This window comes from Chrysemys picta, chromosome 2, assembly GCF_011386835.1.
Source record: "Chrysemys picta bellii isolate R12L10 chromosome 2, ASM1138683v2, whole genome shotgun sequence".
NCBI lineage: Eukaryota > Metazoa > Chordata > Testudines > Emydidae > Chrysemys > Chrysemys picta.
Genome location: NC_088792.1, coordinates 77,633,106 through 77,651,156, shown reverse-complemented (window position 1 = coordinate 77,651,156; position 18,051 = coordinate 77,633,106). Strand labels below are relative to the sequence as shown.

The following is an 18,051-nucleotide window of genomic DNA, read 5'->3' as shown; positions in this document are numbered from 1 at the left end:
AGAAGCAGCATACTGGATACAAATTTGTGTCTCCTATATTAAAGCCCTGGATTCTACTCACAGCTCTGCTATGACTGACCTGGTGCAAACACTCAGTTATCCTTTCTGTAAAATGGAGGACTGACACTTTCCTCTGTACCCAGGTATAGTTATGTAGCCTTGCTTAATAATAAGAGCTGTGAAGTGCACAGAATTCTTAATATTAGCCAGAAGAAGAGGGGAGACTAGAATTAATGGTCCTCTGACTCCCTGACTAGCGCACCTTTCCCTATGCCAAAGGATAGTTTAACAGGAGGTGAAATAAAAAAGCAAATCTATTTTGTCCACATCCATGTCCTGAAGTTCAGTTCTGTGTGGCTGCTTCAGAAAGGTGCAGGAAGCACAGGGCTTGTCTACACTAATGCACGGGGCCAATCTAAGATATGCAACTTCAGCTATGTGAATAGCGTAGCTGAAGTCAATGTACTTAGATCTACCTACTGTGGTGTCTTCACTGCGGTAAGTCGACAGCTGACGCTTTCCTGTCGACTCCGCTTGTGCTCCTCGTTCTGGTGGAGTACCGGAGTCGATGGGAGAGCACTCAGCGGTCGATTTATCAAGTCTATACTAGACCCCGCTGGATCGATTGCTTCCCACTGATCCGGCGGGTAGAGTAAACAAGCCCTCAGTGATGCTTGGAAGCATGTTCAGTGTGGCTGGAATTTAAGAAAATTCTGGAACAAACCTTCAGCAGTTCTATATGTAAAATTGTGATTTTTACAGGATTGTAACTTGACCAGATCTGGACATATTTTCATGAGACAGCAAAAACATCCAACCCCAAAATTACCCATCCTCCCCAATTTCAAGCTCCTATTCCACACCCAGTAGACACTAGAGTATCTATCTATATTAAAAATAAAACCAAACAACAACCAGGGGGGAGGGGAGCGGGGGGTAGAGGGGAAACTTACCAGAAAAGTACCAAGATTGACCAAACCACCTATTTTTCCTCACTAACCTTGTTCTCAGAAACATTTTTGCTTACATTTCCAAAATGAATTCTTCCTGAGTCAGAGACTAACCACAGAAGATTTCAGACAATCTGATTATAGTTTGCCAAAGATCTGTTACCTTCCCAAAGAAGGAGATCAAGTTGGTTTGGCATGATCTACCTTTTGTAAAACCATGTTGTATTTTGTTCCAATTACCGTTGAGCTCAATGTCCTTAACTACTTTCTCCTTCAAAATTTTTTCCAAGACCTTGCATACTACAGATGTCAAACTAACAGGCCTGTAGTTACCAGGATCACTTTTTTTCCCTTTCTTAAAAATAGGAACTATGTTAGCAATTCTCCAGTCATACGGTACAACCCCTGAGTTTACAGATTCATTAAAAATTCTTGCTAATGGGCTTGCAATTTCATGTGCCAGTTCCTTTAATATTCTTGGATGAAGATTATTTGGGCCCCCCGATTTAGTTCCCTTAAGCTGTTCGAGTTTGGCTTCTACCTCGGACGTGGTAATATCTACCTCCATATCCTCATTCCCATTTGTCATCCTACCATTATCCCTAAACTCCTCATTAGCCTCATTAAAGACTGAGGCAAAGTATTTGTTCAGATATTGGGCCATGTCTAGATTATCCTTAACCTCCACTCCACCCCATCCTCAGTGTTTAGCGGTCCCACGTCTCTCTTTTTCTTCTTATTATTTATATGGCTATAGAACCTTTTGCAAGGTCCAACTCTACATGGCTTTTGGCCTTTCTCACTTTATCCCTACATGTTCTGACCTCAATAAGGTAGCTTTCCTTGCTGATCCCGCCCATCTTCCACTCCTTGTAGGCTTTCTGCTTTTTCTTAATCACCTCTCTGAGATGCTTGCTCATCCAGCTTGGTCTACAACTTCTGCCTATGAATTTTTTCCCCTTTCTTGGGATGCAGGCTTCTGATAGTTTCTGCAACTTTGACTTGAAGTAATTCCAGGCCTCCTCCGCCTTTAGATCCACAAGTTCTTCAGTCCAATCCGCTTCCCTAACTAATTTCCTTAATTCTTTAAAGTTAGCCCTTTTGAAATCAAAAACCCTAGTCACAGATCTATTTTTGTTTATCCTTCCATTTAGTTTGAACTAAATAAAATAAATAAATAAATAAATAAATAAATGGAGATATCCTATCTCCTAGAACTGGAAGGGACCTTGAAAGGTCATCAAGTCCAGCCCCCTGCCTTCACTAGCAGGACCAAGTACTGTTTTTGCCCCAGATCCTTAAGTGGCCCCCTCAAGGATTGAACTCACAACCCTGGGTTTAGCAGGCCAATGCTCAAACCACTGAGCTATCCTCTTGATTTCTATTCTCCCTTGCAATCCACTGCAACCCATTCTGTATCCTCCTGGGGCTCATATTTGGTGTTATCTCCATTGACTCTTCCCCTCTTCCTACAGGACTAGCTGCTATTCTCTTCTTCCTTGCCCTCTCACCTTCAGCGACCACTGGCTATGCCCCTTCTTCATTTTCCAACTCCACAAACCTGTTCCTGAGCTCTATTTCTCCTTCACTAGCCAGTCTTTTCCTCTGCCTGGTTCTCTTAGTCACATGCTTCCATTGTCCACTTTCCTCACCCAGAAGTCTCCCCTCAGAGTTCTTTGGTCCTGCTTCCATCTGCAAGTCTGAATATTTCCCTTCAGTCTCCTCGTGTCTTTGCTCCATTATCTGCTCAAACCCCCTTCTAAACTCAACCAGAGTTTCCACCAATCTTCGGATCTTTTCTTCCATCAGCTAAATCAGGCGGCACTTCATGCAGATGAAACTCTTTTCAGGTACCCCTTCCAGGATCATGTAGATGCCGCAGCTTCCACATCCAGTCATCTTCATTTTATCTTCCACTGCTTGGGTCACTACCACTGCTGCCTCGGTATCTGTCACAGCCTTCCCACCTAAATCCTGTTAGTCCGGGAAACGCAAACCAAACCACCACCCACAGCAAAATAAACCCCCAAGGAGCACCAAAACACCACACACTCCCTTCACTAGCCTGTCTGTTCCTCTGCTGCCTCTCTTAGTCTTCCCCAAACTCCTCCAACAGAACTCCCACTCAATCTCCCCTGTTTACAGCTCTGGCTCCTGTGCCACTGCAGCTGTCCAGGTTTCACTGCATTTGTTGTACTGCTAATACTTTGTTAGGGCACCTGGAGCTTTGGATAGGTGTCTTATTTTAAATCTAAATAAATAACAAAAATATTGAAATATTAAAAGAAAACCACACATCTATAGAGAATCATAAAGCCATTAGCTATAAAATAGCATTAGTTTTAAAAGATTACTTGGGAAAAAAATTTTTTGTTTAACAGAAGTACAAAACTATTCTACAGTTGAAAGTTCAACTTTCGTGATAAAGAGATTGCACTACACTACTTGTATTAGGTGAACTGAAAAATACTATTTCTTTTGTTTTTTCACAGTGCAAATATTTGTCAAAAAATAAATATAAAGTGAGCACTGTACACTTTGTATTCTGTGTTGTAGTTGAAATCAATATATTTGAAAAACGTGGAAAACATCTGAAAATATTTAAATAAATGGTATTCTACTGTTTAACAGGACAATTAATCAAGATTAACTTTTTTAACCGTGTGCTTAATCATGATTAATTTTTTTAATCGCTTGACAGCCCTAATTGTAACTAAGCTTGATACCACCCCTTAAATTCCTGGGGAATTTTGAAAGTCCCCTTCCTGTTTGCTCGGTGATGCATGCAGTGGTCTCAGTGCATCCTTCCAAGTCATCATGCCTGCTGCATGCACCAGGCAATCCCCCGCTTGGAGCAATGCCAAGCTGCTGGACCTCATCCGCATTTGGGGAGAGGAGGCTGTCCAGTCCCAGACGTAGGAATGATGATACCTACAGACAGATTTCACGATGCATGCCAGAAAGACATACTGCAGTGCAGGGTCAAAGTGAAGGAACTGCACAAGGTGTGGGAGGCAAACCGGTGCTGCGCCCACAAGCTGCCGGTTCTACAAAGAGCTGGACGCGATACTCGGTGGAAACCCCACCTCCACTGCGAAGGCCACTGTGGTTACTTCGGTGGCTCACGTGCCAATAGAGAGTGGACCGAGGCAGGAGGAGAAAATCTTGGATGGGGGGGAGGGGGACCCAGAGGCAGAGGATGACTCGGAGGTCAGAGATGCATGCAGCTAGGAGCTCTTCTCTACTCTGGAGGAGGCTAGTCATTTACAGCTGTCAGAGCTTGGTGAAGCGCAAACAGGAGAGGAGGCCCCTGGTAAGTGGCTTTGATTTTGGGTATCACTGAAGCCAGTTGTTGGGGGCAGGAGAGTTGCAGAAAGCAGGCTTGTGTCTGTATGATGCGTGTACTACCACATGCCTAGTCTGAGTGGCGGAACAGGGTGTTGATTGACTCCCTCACTTCACAGGAATCTGCCTCAGAGATCTTCACAAACTTTCATGGAGATACTGGTCAGTCTGCTGCCACAGGTTCTTTAGCAGAGCTGCTTTGTTTCTTGCCCCATTAAGGGTAACTTTCCCATGCCACTCTGTCGTCACGGGGGAACCGACCATTGCTGCACACAGGTGAGCCACATAAGGGCCATGGCGGAAGCTGCAGTCTTGGAGAAGACCCTCCCTTGATTCCCAGCGAGATATCTTCCATAATGAACACAGCCTGTGGAAAATGTGGGGACAGGAATGATTATAAGGCCTCCCCCACAGTGCTGGCTCTCCCCAAGAGCCATGTGCCCAGTACAGTCCTGGAACACTGATTTTCCCAGCACCTGTAGTTACTCACCATTTTTGGGGTCTTGTAGCTTGTGTCCTTGCCTGGGGTTAACCAGTTAGTGACAGGTATGTGAAGAGTGGCTGTGTTTTAAATCACTGAATCAGTGGTGTGTGTGCTGCAAACAATATTGCTTCTGTAAAATGTTGTATTTTGGCGTTACAGATATGACCTTCAGAGCCCAGCCTCCCTCTTTTTCATCGCTGGCTGAACAACTGCGCAGAATTAGAAAGCGGCCATGAAGAACTAAAGAGGACTTTCTGCATGATGTCATAATGCACTCCACAGCCGAAAAAACAAGAATTGAAGGAGTGGCGGGACAGCGAGAAGAGGGACTGAAAGGAGAAAGCGGCGCACCAGAACAAAGCAGCTCTTAAATGTTATGGAGCGCCAAGCAGCACGCTGCAGGCACTACTAGCACTACAAACCGAGCAGCTCCGCACCTCGCCTCACCTCCCCTGCAGCCGCTGTTGCAAAACTCTCTCTCATGCACCCCCAGACACCACCAACACACTCTTATCAACCTCCTGGTTCCAGTCTGTACCCATTGCATTCCACTCCTGCCCTGTCACAGTCCAGCCCTGTGGACTCCCAGTACCCACTGCACTCAACACCCATCCCTCTGCAGTTTAGCCCCGCTGAAGTACAGTATCCACTGCACTGTACTCCAAAGGACAAGGCTGCATATGACATACACAAATCTTTAACCATCCCAGTACCCCACCTCCTCCTTGGACCCTCCCTTCCCCCATCCCCCACAGTGCTGATGTGTGTGTTTGCTTTCAAACCAAAACAATTCTTTTATTAAAAAATTGCAACAAGAGGAGAGAGACAATCTTTATTCCATTAATTGAAAGCAAACAGAATCCTGCAAAACAACAGGCAATTTTCTTAAACCTTCACAGTGCATAGTCTGCACCAATCACAATCACCTCCGAGCATTACAAGCACCGCACTCCCAAGCATAGCAACAAATATTAGTAGCTTTCAGATTCAAATTGCTGCCTCAAGGCATCCCTGATCCTTAAGGCCCTGCACTGCACACCTCTAATAGCTCGGTCTCTGGCTGTTCAAATTCAGCCTCCAGGCGCTGAGCCTCAGTGGTCCCGCCCTGAGTGAAGCTTTCACTCTTCCCTTCCCAAATATTATGGAGCATACAGCACGCAGCTATAAGCATAGGAATATTGTCATCGGCCAGGTCCAGGCTCCCATATAGGCAGCGCCAGAGGGCCTTTAAACGGCCAAAATCACACTCAACAGTCATGCTGCACTCGCTCAGCCTGTTGTTGAACCGCTCCTTGCAGCTGTCAAGGTCCCCCTGTATGGCTTCATAAGCCACGGCGTTAAGGAGTAGACAGGGTCTCCCAGGATTACAATGGGCATTTTGACTTCCCTACAATGATCTTCTAGTCCGGGAAAAAAAAACTCTCTGCTTGCAGCTTCCTTAACAGGCCAGTGTTCCGAAAGATGCATGCATTAATGTCCATGAAACGCCCATAGTAATTCACAAGCGCCTGGAGAACCATAGAGAAATACCCCTTCCAATTAATGTACTCGGTGGCTAGGTGGTCTTGTGCCAGAATTGGAATATGCGTGCCATCTATCGCCCCTCTGCAGTTAGGGAAGCTCATTTATGCAAGCCATCCACGTCACACACATTGCCCAGAGTCACGGTCTTTCAGAGCAGAATGCGATTAATGGCCCTGCACACTTCCGTCAACCCAACGGTCGACCTTCCCACTCCGAACTGGTTAGCGACCTTTCGGCAGCAGTCTGGAGCAGCCAGCTTCCACAGTGCAATCGCCACATGCTTCTCCAACGACAAGTTAGCTCTCATTCTCGTGTCCTTGAGCCGCAGGGCTAGGGTGAGCTCATCACACAGTCCCATGAATGTGGCTTTCCTCATCTGAAAGTTCTGCAGCCACTGCTTGTCATCCCAGACGTGCATCACGATGTGATCCCATCACTGAGCGCTTGTTTCCCGAGCTCAAAAGCCGCGTTCCACTATGGTCAGCACCTCCGTGAATGCCACAAGCAATCTTGTGTCGTAACTACTATGCGTGGCGAGATCAATGTCACACTCCTCTTGCCTTTGTAGTTTAAGGAAAAACTACACTGCTACTCGTGACATGTTACTGAGAGTGAGCAGCATATTGGTCGACAGTGCGGGATCCATTCCTGCACACCGAAGAGGCAGGATGTGCAGTACACAAACGGTTGAAAGACGGCACCAAATGCGGATGGAAGCAGAGGGATTGCTGGGATGCGAAGCAATGCATCACGGGGCATATGGACAGAACCCAGGATGCCCTGTGACCCCCTCCTCCTTCCCACAACTCTTAGCAGCAGAAGAGGAAGAGATGCTCTGTGGGATAGCTGTCCAGAGTGCATCACTCCGAATACTGATGCAAGTGCCGCAAGTGTGAACACGCTGTTGCGCAGGCAGCTGACAGTGTGAACACACAACAGTGGTTTCCCTTCAACGCTCTCTGAGCGGCGATGTAACTGTCAGCGATGTAACTCTGCCAGTGTAGACATACCCTAGGAAGGAGGCAGGTACTGAGATTTTTACCTGGCCGTGGTTCCTGGACTCTGCTTATGGATTCTTTCTAACCGGACTTTGACTAGTGGGAGTGTCATAAATTTGCAATTCTACTCCTATCTAACTGCTCAAATGGAGGAGCAGCTCTGTCTCCTTGCACTAAGACAGCTGCAATGTAGAAGGGTCTCCTCTACTCCATCTTTATTCCAGATCTTGCACAGTTTAGGTTCTCTTCCCACTAAATAGCTCTACTGCCTACTGCTACACTTCTGGCATGTAGCATCATAACATTGACACGATTCTTGACATTTTCACTGCTGCTCCAAGACTTGCAGAATAACCACTGGGTTTTGTTAACTTTATTCTACAGATGATTGACAAAGCTACATGCAGCAGCAGATAGACCGAAGCTGTCTGTTTGTAGTCAGGAAGATGACTGCATCTAACATGCTGTTTACAAGTAGAATGTTACCTTTGCTGCCATAAGAGCTAGAAATTTAATTTTTGTTTTATCCTTTTTTTTTCCTTTCTTTCTTTCTTTTTTTTTTAAGTTGATACTACCATCACCTAACTCATGACAGCACAATTCCCATTCATCTGAGGAGAATGAACCTTGATAAAAAAAGAGTAACGGGAAGAAATTAGGGGAGAATTTAGACCGTATACCAGGAAAAACTTCCTGACTGCGAAAACTATTGCAGTTGGAAACTATTTCAAAGTGTAAATCCCTTTACCTACACTCAGAACAGAAAAGCATAAAAAAATTATATAGTCGACAATTCCTAAAGTATGCACCAAATTTAATAAATCCCTTAATCTCTAATTTATATTAATTTAGATTTGCATTTCAATTTCACTTATTTACATTTACACAATAAAACACTCTTATAACGGGCCAATGCTTGAACTAAGTATCCTTTTTTTTGCTTTTTCAGTACTGAATTTGCATTAAAAGGATTTAACACAATGCTTAAGAACAAAGCCTTCATCATGTTCTTTACTTCTCTGGACACTACCTCTGCCCTCAAATACCATAATTTGCAAACTAAATAAAAGTTGCACTTAAACTGAATATTCAAGTGTGCAAATTGAAATGTACAATATCTATTTAGTAAAACATTACATTTTTTCTAGATTTTATAAAAACAATAAAATGTATACTCAGTATTTCAAAACATAGAGCATGCCCTTCCCTCAAAATGATCAACCATAAGAGACCTCAGACCTAAAATTTTGGCTTGTTTAAAAAACAAAAATAAGAAAATCAAATGAATAATGGAAAAATATCTTACTTAAGGATCTAAATACGGGGTACCTTCCTAGAATGGTCTCAACACAAGACACAATATTTCAATGCCATACTCTCCAAAAAATTTCCCCACACTCCTGCTGTATTCCTCTGAGCCACAAACCTTGCTGCAAGGACTAGAACAGAATTTAGTGCAGCATTTCTTGATCTTTTGCATAACATGGTTCCATTCCCTCCAACGCACAAGAATCCAGTTTACATACAAATGAAAACAATCTTTAGAAAATAATGATATTTGAGAAACAGTAAGAAACCGTAGGTTAAACAAAAAAACTGGGCACTTTGAAATATCTGGCAGTAAATCAGTGTCACCCGTTTTATTGTAATCCCACCAGTCACTTTTATGAAGATTTACTTCCTGAGGTGCATTCCTTACCGTCCTCCCTCCCTGGCCCTGGTCAAAAAGGAATCCAATGAAAGAATACTATGAAGTGCTACTGCACATCTGGAGACAACAATGTGACAGAAGGACTTCATATGAAATTCTAGTTCCTTTTTGGTTCATCGTCGTTTAAAAAAAGCACATACTGATTTCAATTTCTCCAATGTCACTCTGCAGCCCACCTGCCTGCTGTTGCCACAACTTTCCCGATACCTCCCTTGCCACAAAACCTGTATTTTGTACCAACCTACTCCTAGCTGCAGCATGCAAAATTCAACTCAAAGGGGGCACACGGGAAGGAGAAAGGCAAAGCAATAAGGCTTCTGTGCCCTACCTTCGGGTCCCGCTCACGCTGCCTCCCAGCCCGACGCCTGCCTGCGCCTCCTCGCTCGGCCCACGGCGCCCTTCGCCTCGCGTGTCCCAACACCTGATGCCCCTTCGCTCCCAGCCCAGCCGCACCACGTCCTCTCGCGGCTCCCGCCGCCGGCAGCGGGAGGAACAGGCGCAGTTCAACTTGGCGAAGTGGGCGAGCGGGCCCGCGGGCCGGTGCCCGGCCGGATTGGGCCGTTCACCGGGGGCAGCGCCCCGCCTCCGGAGCTCGGGACACGGGGGTGGGGCGGCGCGTTCATCGCCCAGCCCAGGACCAGCCCCGACCCCTTACCCCCGCCCTCCCCACTACCCCCTACCCCAGGGCGGCGGCGGCGACTCACCAGGGGTCGAACTCGTGGATGATGCTCTCGAAGCGGATGACGGCGAAGAGCCGGGAGCTGAAGCCGGCCAGCCAGGCCAGGAAGAGGATGGTGAAGGAGAGCAGCGACTGCCAGCCCGCCGGCTGCGACAGGCCCCCCGACAGGCCGCCTCCACCCGCCGGGGGGCCGCCGGCAGCCGCCGCGGAGGAGCCGCTGCCCGTCCCGGGCCGGCTATTCCCCAGCGCCAAGGAGCCGGCGGAGTTGGCGGGTTTGTGCCTGTGGTCGGGGGCCGAGTGCTCCGCCATGTTGTACCCCGGGCTCCTCGCAGTCTCTCCGCCTAGCGCACGGGCGGGGGGGGAGGAAAGAGGGAGGGTCCGCCCGCTCCCTGGGCGCTACGGCGGGGGCTGTGGCTGCCTCACTGGCTTCCCCCGGCCGCCGCCTCGCCGAGCCGGGATCTGCCTCCAGACGCAGCCGTCAACATCCCAGTGCGGCGCGAGGCAGAGAGCGCGACCGGGACAGCGCGCGCGAGCTGAGGGACAAGGAGGAGCCACAGGCTGAGAGAGGGAGGGGGAAGGAGGAGCCGGCGGGGGGCGGGGTGGGGCGCGAGGGAGGCAGAGAGGCTGCGCACGAGTGGGTGGGAGGCAGAGAGGTGGGAGACGGGGGAGGGCCGCGCGCGAGCCAAGAGGAAATCGTACGGGGAGATGACGTGGGAGACAGTGGGGCGAGGCTGGGGCATGAGACTACCAAGGCCTAAAGCCGCAGGCGATTCAGAAGAGCTGCGAGGATAAATGAATGGGAGTCTCTTCCCCCCGCCCATCTGAGAGAGGGCGGAGCTAGCAGAGGGGAGGGGGAATAGAGGAGGTGAAAGGGGAGGAGGAACCAATCTCCACCTTACCCTCTCAGTCAGGCCCTCCCTGTCAACCTGTCACAGAGCGACAGGTATTTCCATGGGGCAGGGACAGGCCCATGATCTCAGCCAATCAGAACAGGCGTGGCAGGGGAAGAGGCGGCGGTACCAACAACGACCAATGGAAATGGGACAGTGCGAAGTGGAAGAATGTGATTGGCGGCTGTATCCACCAAGTATATTAAGGCGGGGGGGGAAACGTAGTTTAACGGTCACGTGAGAGAAATGAGGTAGTTGGGGGTTAGGAAAGCCTAGGGCTGCCGGCTTCTTGCCAGGGGGCTCGTGCAGCGCCTCTGGGGTGGGGACACGGCGGGAAGTCGCAGCTCGCCCCGCTCCGTGGCCCGCAGCAAGGCGGAGCGCTGAGAGCTGTAATCTTGGCTTCGCTTTGGGCCACTTGCCTGGGCTGGCTGTGCTCGCCCTGCCTGGCCTAGGCGTCCAGGGCCTGCCCTGGCCAGTGGTAGGGAGTAAGACTGTGAATGCTGAGGACGGGGGCGGGTGTAGGGTGAAGCTCATGCAGCCTGGTGGGCACTAGCGTGGCAAGAGCAGCCAGGAGTTGTTTCCCCATCTGCTTGGGGCTGGCCCCAAGAGTGAACTGTCTCCCCCCCACACACCGCCTCTTATACTGATGCTCAGCCCTGCCTGCCCCTCTCTGGCTGCAGGTGGGGAGGGTGAGGCAAAAGCTCCTGTTCAGGCCATGTCTCTCTCCAGTTGGCTGGGGTGCTGAAACAAGTTTTATAGTGGGAATGCTGAAAGCCATTGAACCAAACTGCAAATTCTGTATAGAAGGGAAACCCCTTCAAGCTAGGGGGTGTGGTAGCATACCCAGCATCCCTAGTTTCACCACAAATGGCAGCTGGGATATGCCTGATCTTCTCTGGCAGCAGGATTGGAGAGAGAGGCAACTCAAGGCCTGGTTTTGCCCCAGCCTCACCTGCCTCTGGAGCCTTGTTCTATTGTGTATAGGCTTTCAAATTGTGCTCTTCAACCTAGTATTGGGGTGCCTTCCAGCAGTGTCATTAAGCAACCTGATCACACCTCTGTCACATGTTTATCCTCTCCTGGGGAGGGGGTGGGGAGAAGAAGAGCAAGTGCATTGTCTCCAGTTGGGTTGAATCTGCCTCCCAAACACTGTAAAGTGTTGCTAGCTGTCATGACTTGCTAGTCTTGCAATATATAGTGTCTTTCTTAAAGTTCCATTTCTTGAAGCTGTATAACTGCATGATAAGTTAAGTATTCATTTTAAAAAGGTTTATAGCAGAAACAAGTTTGGAGGCAAATTTTAAAAGAAAACTTCTATTTTTAAATGTTCACTAACTTTGGGGGGCCTGACGCATCAGGGGCCTGACTTTTTGAGCATGTGGCTTGCTAGTACTGCTGCAAACTATATAGCCGGTCCTGCTGCTGTGATCCTAATCAAGGAAATGGAAACAGAGGGAGATCTTCCATTCTTTATATGAAACCTAGTGTGAGAGTAGGCGCTGCCCAGGAAAATGCATGGCACTTCTGCATTGTTGAATACTTGTACTGCTAACTCATTATGTGCCCTTCCCTTAGGTTTAATTTTCCAAAACGGTCACTCAAGGTTTTGGTGCCTCAATTTTGGGCATTGAACTTGAGACACAAAAGGCCTGATTTTCAGAGGTAATGAGTACTTGCAGCTTCCCTTTCAGTTACTATTTATGCTCAGCACTTCTGAAAATAAGGCCATAGCTGTTTCAAGTTGTATGTTCAAAATTAATTCTTGCCTTCTGTGTCTCTGTTCCCCAGCTGTTAAGAGAAGAATAATTTCCCTTGTAGATAATTTGAGATCCTTAGCTGAAAGATGTTATATAAGTGGAAGGCAATATTGTTGTCTAGGAGGGACTTGATTACTTTTTCCTCAATATTTGAGTTATTTTACTGTGGTGCTTGGTAGCAGTAAAGAAGCTGAGCATATAGTAAGTAGCATCCAAATCTTGACACAACACTCATACTCAGAGCATGAGAATTTGTAATTTGTATAACATCAAATAATTACTACTGTACAAGTACCACAAAATATACAATCAATATTGTATATCAATAGATAAAGACCCCCTTCCTGCAGGCACAGGAGCTCACCGACATGGATCTTGCTACTCAGCCATAGTTATTTTACTCTTTGCTATACGACGCTTTATGTAGCATAACTAAGTATCAAACCTGTTTGTTAACCTCTTTGTCTCAGATGCACGGCTTGCTCCAGAATAGAGTGATTTTAAAAGCTATTTTAATATTACTCCTAAATTGGGGGAGTTTCCACTTCAAATAGCCATTAAGTCTCTACATTTAAACTGTGTAATTTTTTTTTAAATTATCGCTTGGCCATGCTGTTGCTTCTAAAGTCTATATAGAGTGGGGGATTTTAGATTAAGGTCCAGGAAAACTTTGAGAAAACTACAAAATAGTACTGCCAAATGTATGCATACCTTAAAGAAAATGTAGCTTTTTAATATAATAAATTTACTTTGCTAGTTGTGTTCTAATAGGCCAATAATATGTCTGAGGTAAATGAAATTAAACACATTGAATGCCCCTGTTCCCATGTTCCCTCCCAGATTATTTTAATAAGCTGACCAACTGGCAATTCAAGTGAACGATTTTTTTTAATTGGTTCATGAGCAAAGAGCAAATGTGTCTAAAAGTTTGCCAGTGTCAATCTTTTTCTGATGTGGACTGATTTTTATTTCTTAACCAGTCTCATTCCATTCTTCTAAAGAGATGATTTGCTATTAGCAGTTATGATCCAATCTTTTGGCAGCAACACTTCCTGGCAGTGATGCAGTAGAGATATTGCTTTAAAGGAATGATGGCGGTGTGTATAGGGCAGTGGTCACCAACCTGTCGGTCGCGATGGACTGGTCGATCCTGGAGCCTCTGCCAGTCAGTCACAATCTCCGGGCCGCTAAAAGTCCAGCGGTGCAGTGGGGCTCAGGTAGGCTGCCTGCCTGCCGTGGCCCCACATTGCTCCCAGAAGCAGCTGGCTGCTGGCACATCTCTGTAGCTCATGGGAGGGAGGAGGCAACTCTGCACACTGCCCCGAGCACCGTCCCCGCAGCTCCCATTGGCTGGGAACTGGGCAACGGGAGTTCCGGGGGGTGGCGCTTGCGTGCACAGGCAGCGCATGGAGGCCCTCTGTCCCCCACCCAGGGGCTGCAGAGATATGCCAGCAGCCAGCCACTTCCAGGAGTGGCGTGGGGCCACGGCAAGTAGGTAGTCTGCCTGAGCCCCGCAGTGCCACCAGCCAGGAGCTGCCTGTGGTAAGTGCCTCCTGGCTGGAGCCTGCACCTTGCACCCCAACCCACTGCCTCAGCCCGGAGTCCCCTCCTGCACCCAAACTCCCTTCCAGACCTCTCACCCTCTCCTGTACCCCAATCCCCTGCACCTGCCCAGAGCTCCCTCCTGCACCCAAATTCCCTCCCAGAGCTTGCACCCCTCCTGCACCCTAACCCCCTGCCCTAGGCTCAGCCAATGCACACCCCACAGTTGATGATGTTACACTGATTTGTGACAATCCCTGAAAGATTTTGGATCTATAAACCACAAATCACACTAATAAGTAAAATTCATGAAATGTCCAGTGGATTCTATGAGATTAGGTGTAGTGTAACCATATGACCCCTGCACCCAAACTCCCTCCCAGAGCTTGCACACCTCACTCCTGCACCCTAACCCTGTGCCCCAGGCTCAGCCCGAAGCCCCCTCCTACACTGCAAACCTCTCAGCCCCAGCCCAGAGCCTGCACCCCCTCCCCTACCCCAACCTCCTGCCCCAACCCTGTGAAAATGAGTGAGGGTGGGGGAGCGTGAGCGACGGAGGGAGGGGGGATTGAGTGACCGGGGTGGGGCCACAGGGAAGAGGCAGGGTAGATCCTGGGTTAATCTTAAATTCAAAAAGCGATCTTATGCGTAAAAAGGTTGGAGACCACTGGTATAGAAGGTCTTTCCTATCTCAGCCCCCCCTTTCCTTCTCCTTCCCCCCCCCCCCCCATCTCCACCCCCATTGTGGAGAGTCCAGGAAAGGATTCCATAGATCAAAATCAGCCTGGAAAAGTACACTGAGCATCAGAAACTTGGTTTACACAGTTCTTGTATTGATTTAATTATTTTGATTAGGCATATGATTTTTTTAAACTAAAACCATTAAATTGATACAAATCCTAATATGGACACAATTATATTACTATAACTTATCCCTTTAAGCCTATGGGAATAAGAATACCAGTAGCTGCATGTTGATATCTGTATTAACTGCAGCCACGCTAGTGGGGTTGTACTGCTTTAACTATACCATTATAGTTAAAGCTGTACAATTTTTGCATGTAGATAAGCCCAGAGAACTTGATTCATTTGAATGCTGACACAAGGTAGAGTGTCTTCTGAGCCCTGGTAATAAATTACTCTATTTCAAACCATTCAAAAGTCTGTACCTCTGAATATCTCAGAGCTCAATCAATGAATTTCAATGGTAATAAAAAGCATATTTCTATTTTAAAAAAAAACCAACCTCTCATTAGTGTGTCTGTAGCTATATACTTGAATTGCTCCGTTCAAATTGGAGCATGAAATAAGGATATTAGTCTTCATAGTAAAACAGATCAAACAAATATAGAGATGGAAGACTCACAGGTCATAGTAGTTAGGAAAGGAAAATACCTATCCTCTGTCAGTGTAGTATACAGTTCTCAAAAAAACAAAATAATAATAATATAATTCTCCAATAGAGGGTGTTTCTTGGTTGGAGAGACTGATTTACTTCTGCGATTACTTAAGCACCAAAAATAGTACTTTCTGCTCCCTCCATCTCCCATCTCCTTCCAAATCCTTACCTTGGGTATTGCAGGATTTCTTTGTTTCAAATGGAAGATCTGCACTAAGGATCGTGGACAACTGGTTCTTTCTTTGTCTGATGACCATTTACAATTTCTCACGCAGAAGAGCAATTGTCTGTTCTGAGGATTCAGAGGAATACTCAAATACCCCCATTCCCTGAAGAAAAGTTCAATTTTAGTGTGTTTTTAAAATCTTCACATTTCCTTAAGTACTCTGATGGCTGGATTAGTTAATGAATGCTGCAATTGGGATCATGGCAGAGTTGTTAAAATTGGAGAATATCAGAAGTTGTATTTCTGTAAACATTCAGGAAAATGTAAAATCAGAACTCATTCTGTAGCTGATCTACAGTGCATCTTTTACACTGAGCTCACTGGTGACAGAATGGCAAACAAAATTCATCTTGGAGAAAGTGGACAAGCAGGTCTATCTTGCATTTTTAATTAATTTATCACAATCAAAAGAAAAAAAAATCAAATTAGGCTGTTTGGAGTAGGAGAAGGTGCTGTAGTCTAGTAAACTATATAGTCAAAGAGCAGTTCTAGTTTGACCTGGATGAGCAGATCATTTTTAAACAGACTCCCAAATTCCTACTTGTCCTGTAAGAGATGATTTTAGTAGTCTTAACTTTATAATCTTACACTTCAAGACATTTCTTTTACAGGTGACTAGAGCAACTGATGTAAGACTTTGTATGCAGAAAATTTTTTAGTGTGCTGAATATTATTTGCTGTATAAATGAATTTAGCAAAAAGGGATTTGTGCAATGGTGAAGAGCTCAGTTAAGTAACTAGATATTTGTTTTTAGAAAATGTATAGCACTATTTAAACCACAAAAAATGTAAAACTTGAAATTCCCAGAGAAAATTATCTGCAATAATAGCATGCATTTAAAAAAAGAAACTCTTGTATTATGCTTTGTCTACCTACACACACTGCATTGTGTTAACTAAATTTGATTTTCAAATATATTTAATCTCATGCCAATTTATGCAGATACACTTAAATCCAAACAAAATTGATATAAGCCATTTGTAAACTGATAACATTGTCAACAAAGGAAGATGCACCAATTTAACTATAATCAGTTTTTTAATTTGTTTTAGTTAAACTGGTGCAATTTTTGTCTTTAGACAAGGCGTTAATCTACCATTATGTCTAACAGCAACATTTTGACTCAAATCTCATTGCTAGTAACTTTCTACCATAGCTTCCCTTTTCCCATCTCTAGAATTGAGTTGTAAAATGTAGAAAATAAGTTGTCAAAAAAGGAAATTTCAAAACCCTAACCACTGCTGTCTTCTTCCCTGTTAAATGTCCCAGTTCTTTATTTCTTGCTTTCCTCTTTCTGTCTGCATTTTTCCTCTCCAAAGTTCTCTTTTCTTCATCTCTCCTTTTTATACTTTCTCTCCTGGTGTCTTTTACTTTAACTGAAAATTTAACTTTTTTAACAACCTTGAAGAGAACTACATTGTGTATCCTCCCTTTCCCTTTGATACTTGTCTCTCTACTTCTTTTCTTTTGCTACCATTCCATTGTTCCTCTCCTGCTCCTTCTTTTTCCCTTTGTTACTCCTGGGGGACTTCTGCCCTACTGCGCCATGCATAATTTTGCAGAAATTTATGTTTTTTGCACAGAATTTCCTTTCCCTCACAGAAATGGGCTGCAGTGCTGCTGGCTACCATTAGGGGCCACTGGACATGGAAGAGCCCAGCTCACACATAGAAGACACTGCCAGAGGGATTCCTGGCAGCTGCAGTTCCCAGCACGCACTGGGGGAAGTAGGTGGCGGCGGCGGCGGCGCGCAGGTAATTCCACACAAGCCTGGGACTGAGCATCAGGCTGTTTCTTCCTCTGGATCCCTGGGCTCTGCGGGGCAGGGGGGTGGGTGTCTGGGTGGGGGGCCTGCAGCTGGGTTCTGGGTAGGGTGATCAGACAGCAAATGTGAAAAATCGGGACGGGGTGGGGGGGGGTAATAGGAGCCTATATAAGAAAAAGACGCAAAAATCGGGACTGTCCCTATAAAATCGGGACATCTGGTCACCCTAGTTCTGGGAGGCAGGGGTGCAGCTGATCTCTGTGGGATAGAGGATTCAGGTTTATTGATGGGGGGGTCCCATGGCTGGGCTCGGGGCGGGGGAGGGGTTGTGGGTGTCTGGTCCCCTAGCTGGGCGGGGGGGGGGGGGGGGAAGGGGTCAGAGAAATGAACTAGGTTATTATGGGGGGGGATGTTAACTCTCTATTCCTGGGAAAAAAAATTTGGGGGGGGGTATCTGATTGTTATAGACATACTTGCTAATGGGTATTTTGAAATAAATTTCCAAAATAATTAAAACTGATGTGATTATGTAGTGTTATTTTTGGCCACACCCTCTCCTGTCTCCAGCTAGCCCCTGAGTCGGGCTAACCAGAAAACAAGGATTCAATTTCCTGAAAGATTGAGGTTTTGGAATTTTTGTTGTGATGGAGAATGAACCTGAGACCTTCTGAAACAGAGAGAGAATCTGTAAATGGCTACTAGCCCAGTTTGGGTGCTCATCTAAGATGTAGGAGATCGCTGTTCAAGTCCTTGTTCTACCTCATGAGTGCCTTAGTCACT

General features: G+C 46.3%; 1 protein-coding gene across 2 annotated transcripts in view; it reads right to left on the bottom strand.

Moving 5' to 3' along the window:
• Positions 1-13,548, bottom strand: part of STT3B (STT3 oligosaccharyltransferase complex catalytic subunit B) — a 93,903-nt gene extending 80,355 nt beyond the window's left edge. Inside the window, exon 1 of one of the 2 annotated variants that reach the window (XM_005299274.4) lies at positions 9,717-13,548. In XM_005299274.4, the coding sequence (XP_005299331.2) occupies positions 9,717-10,000 (284 nt within the window). In that variant the 5' untranslated portion in view covers positions 10,001-13,548. Of the gene's footprint in view, positions 1-9,340; positions 9,516-9,716 lie in introns of those variants that run through there. The other variant, XM_065583542.1, reaches the window with a different exon arrangement.
• Positions 13,549-18,051: the final 4,503 nt, after the last annotated feature.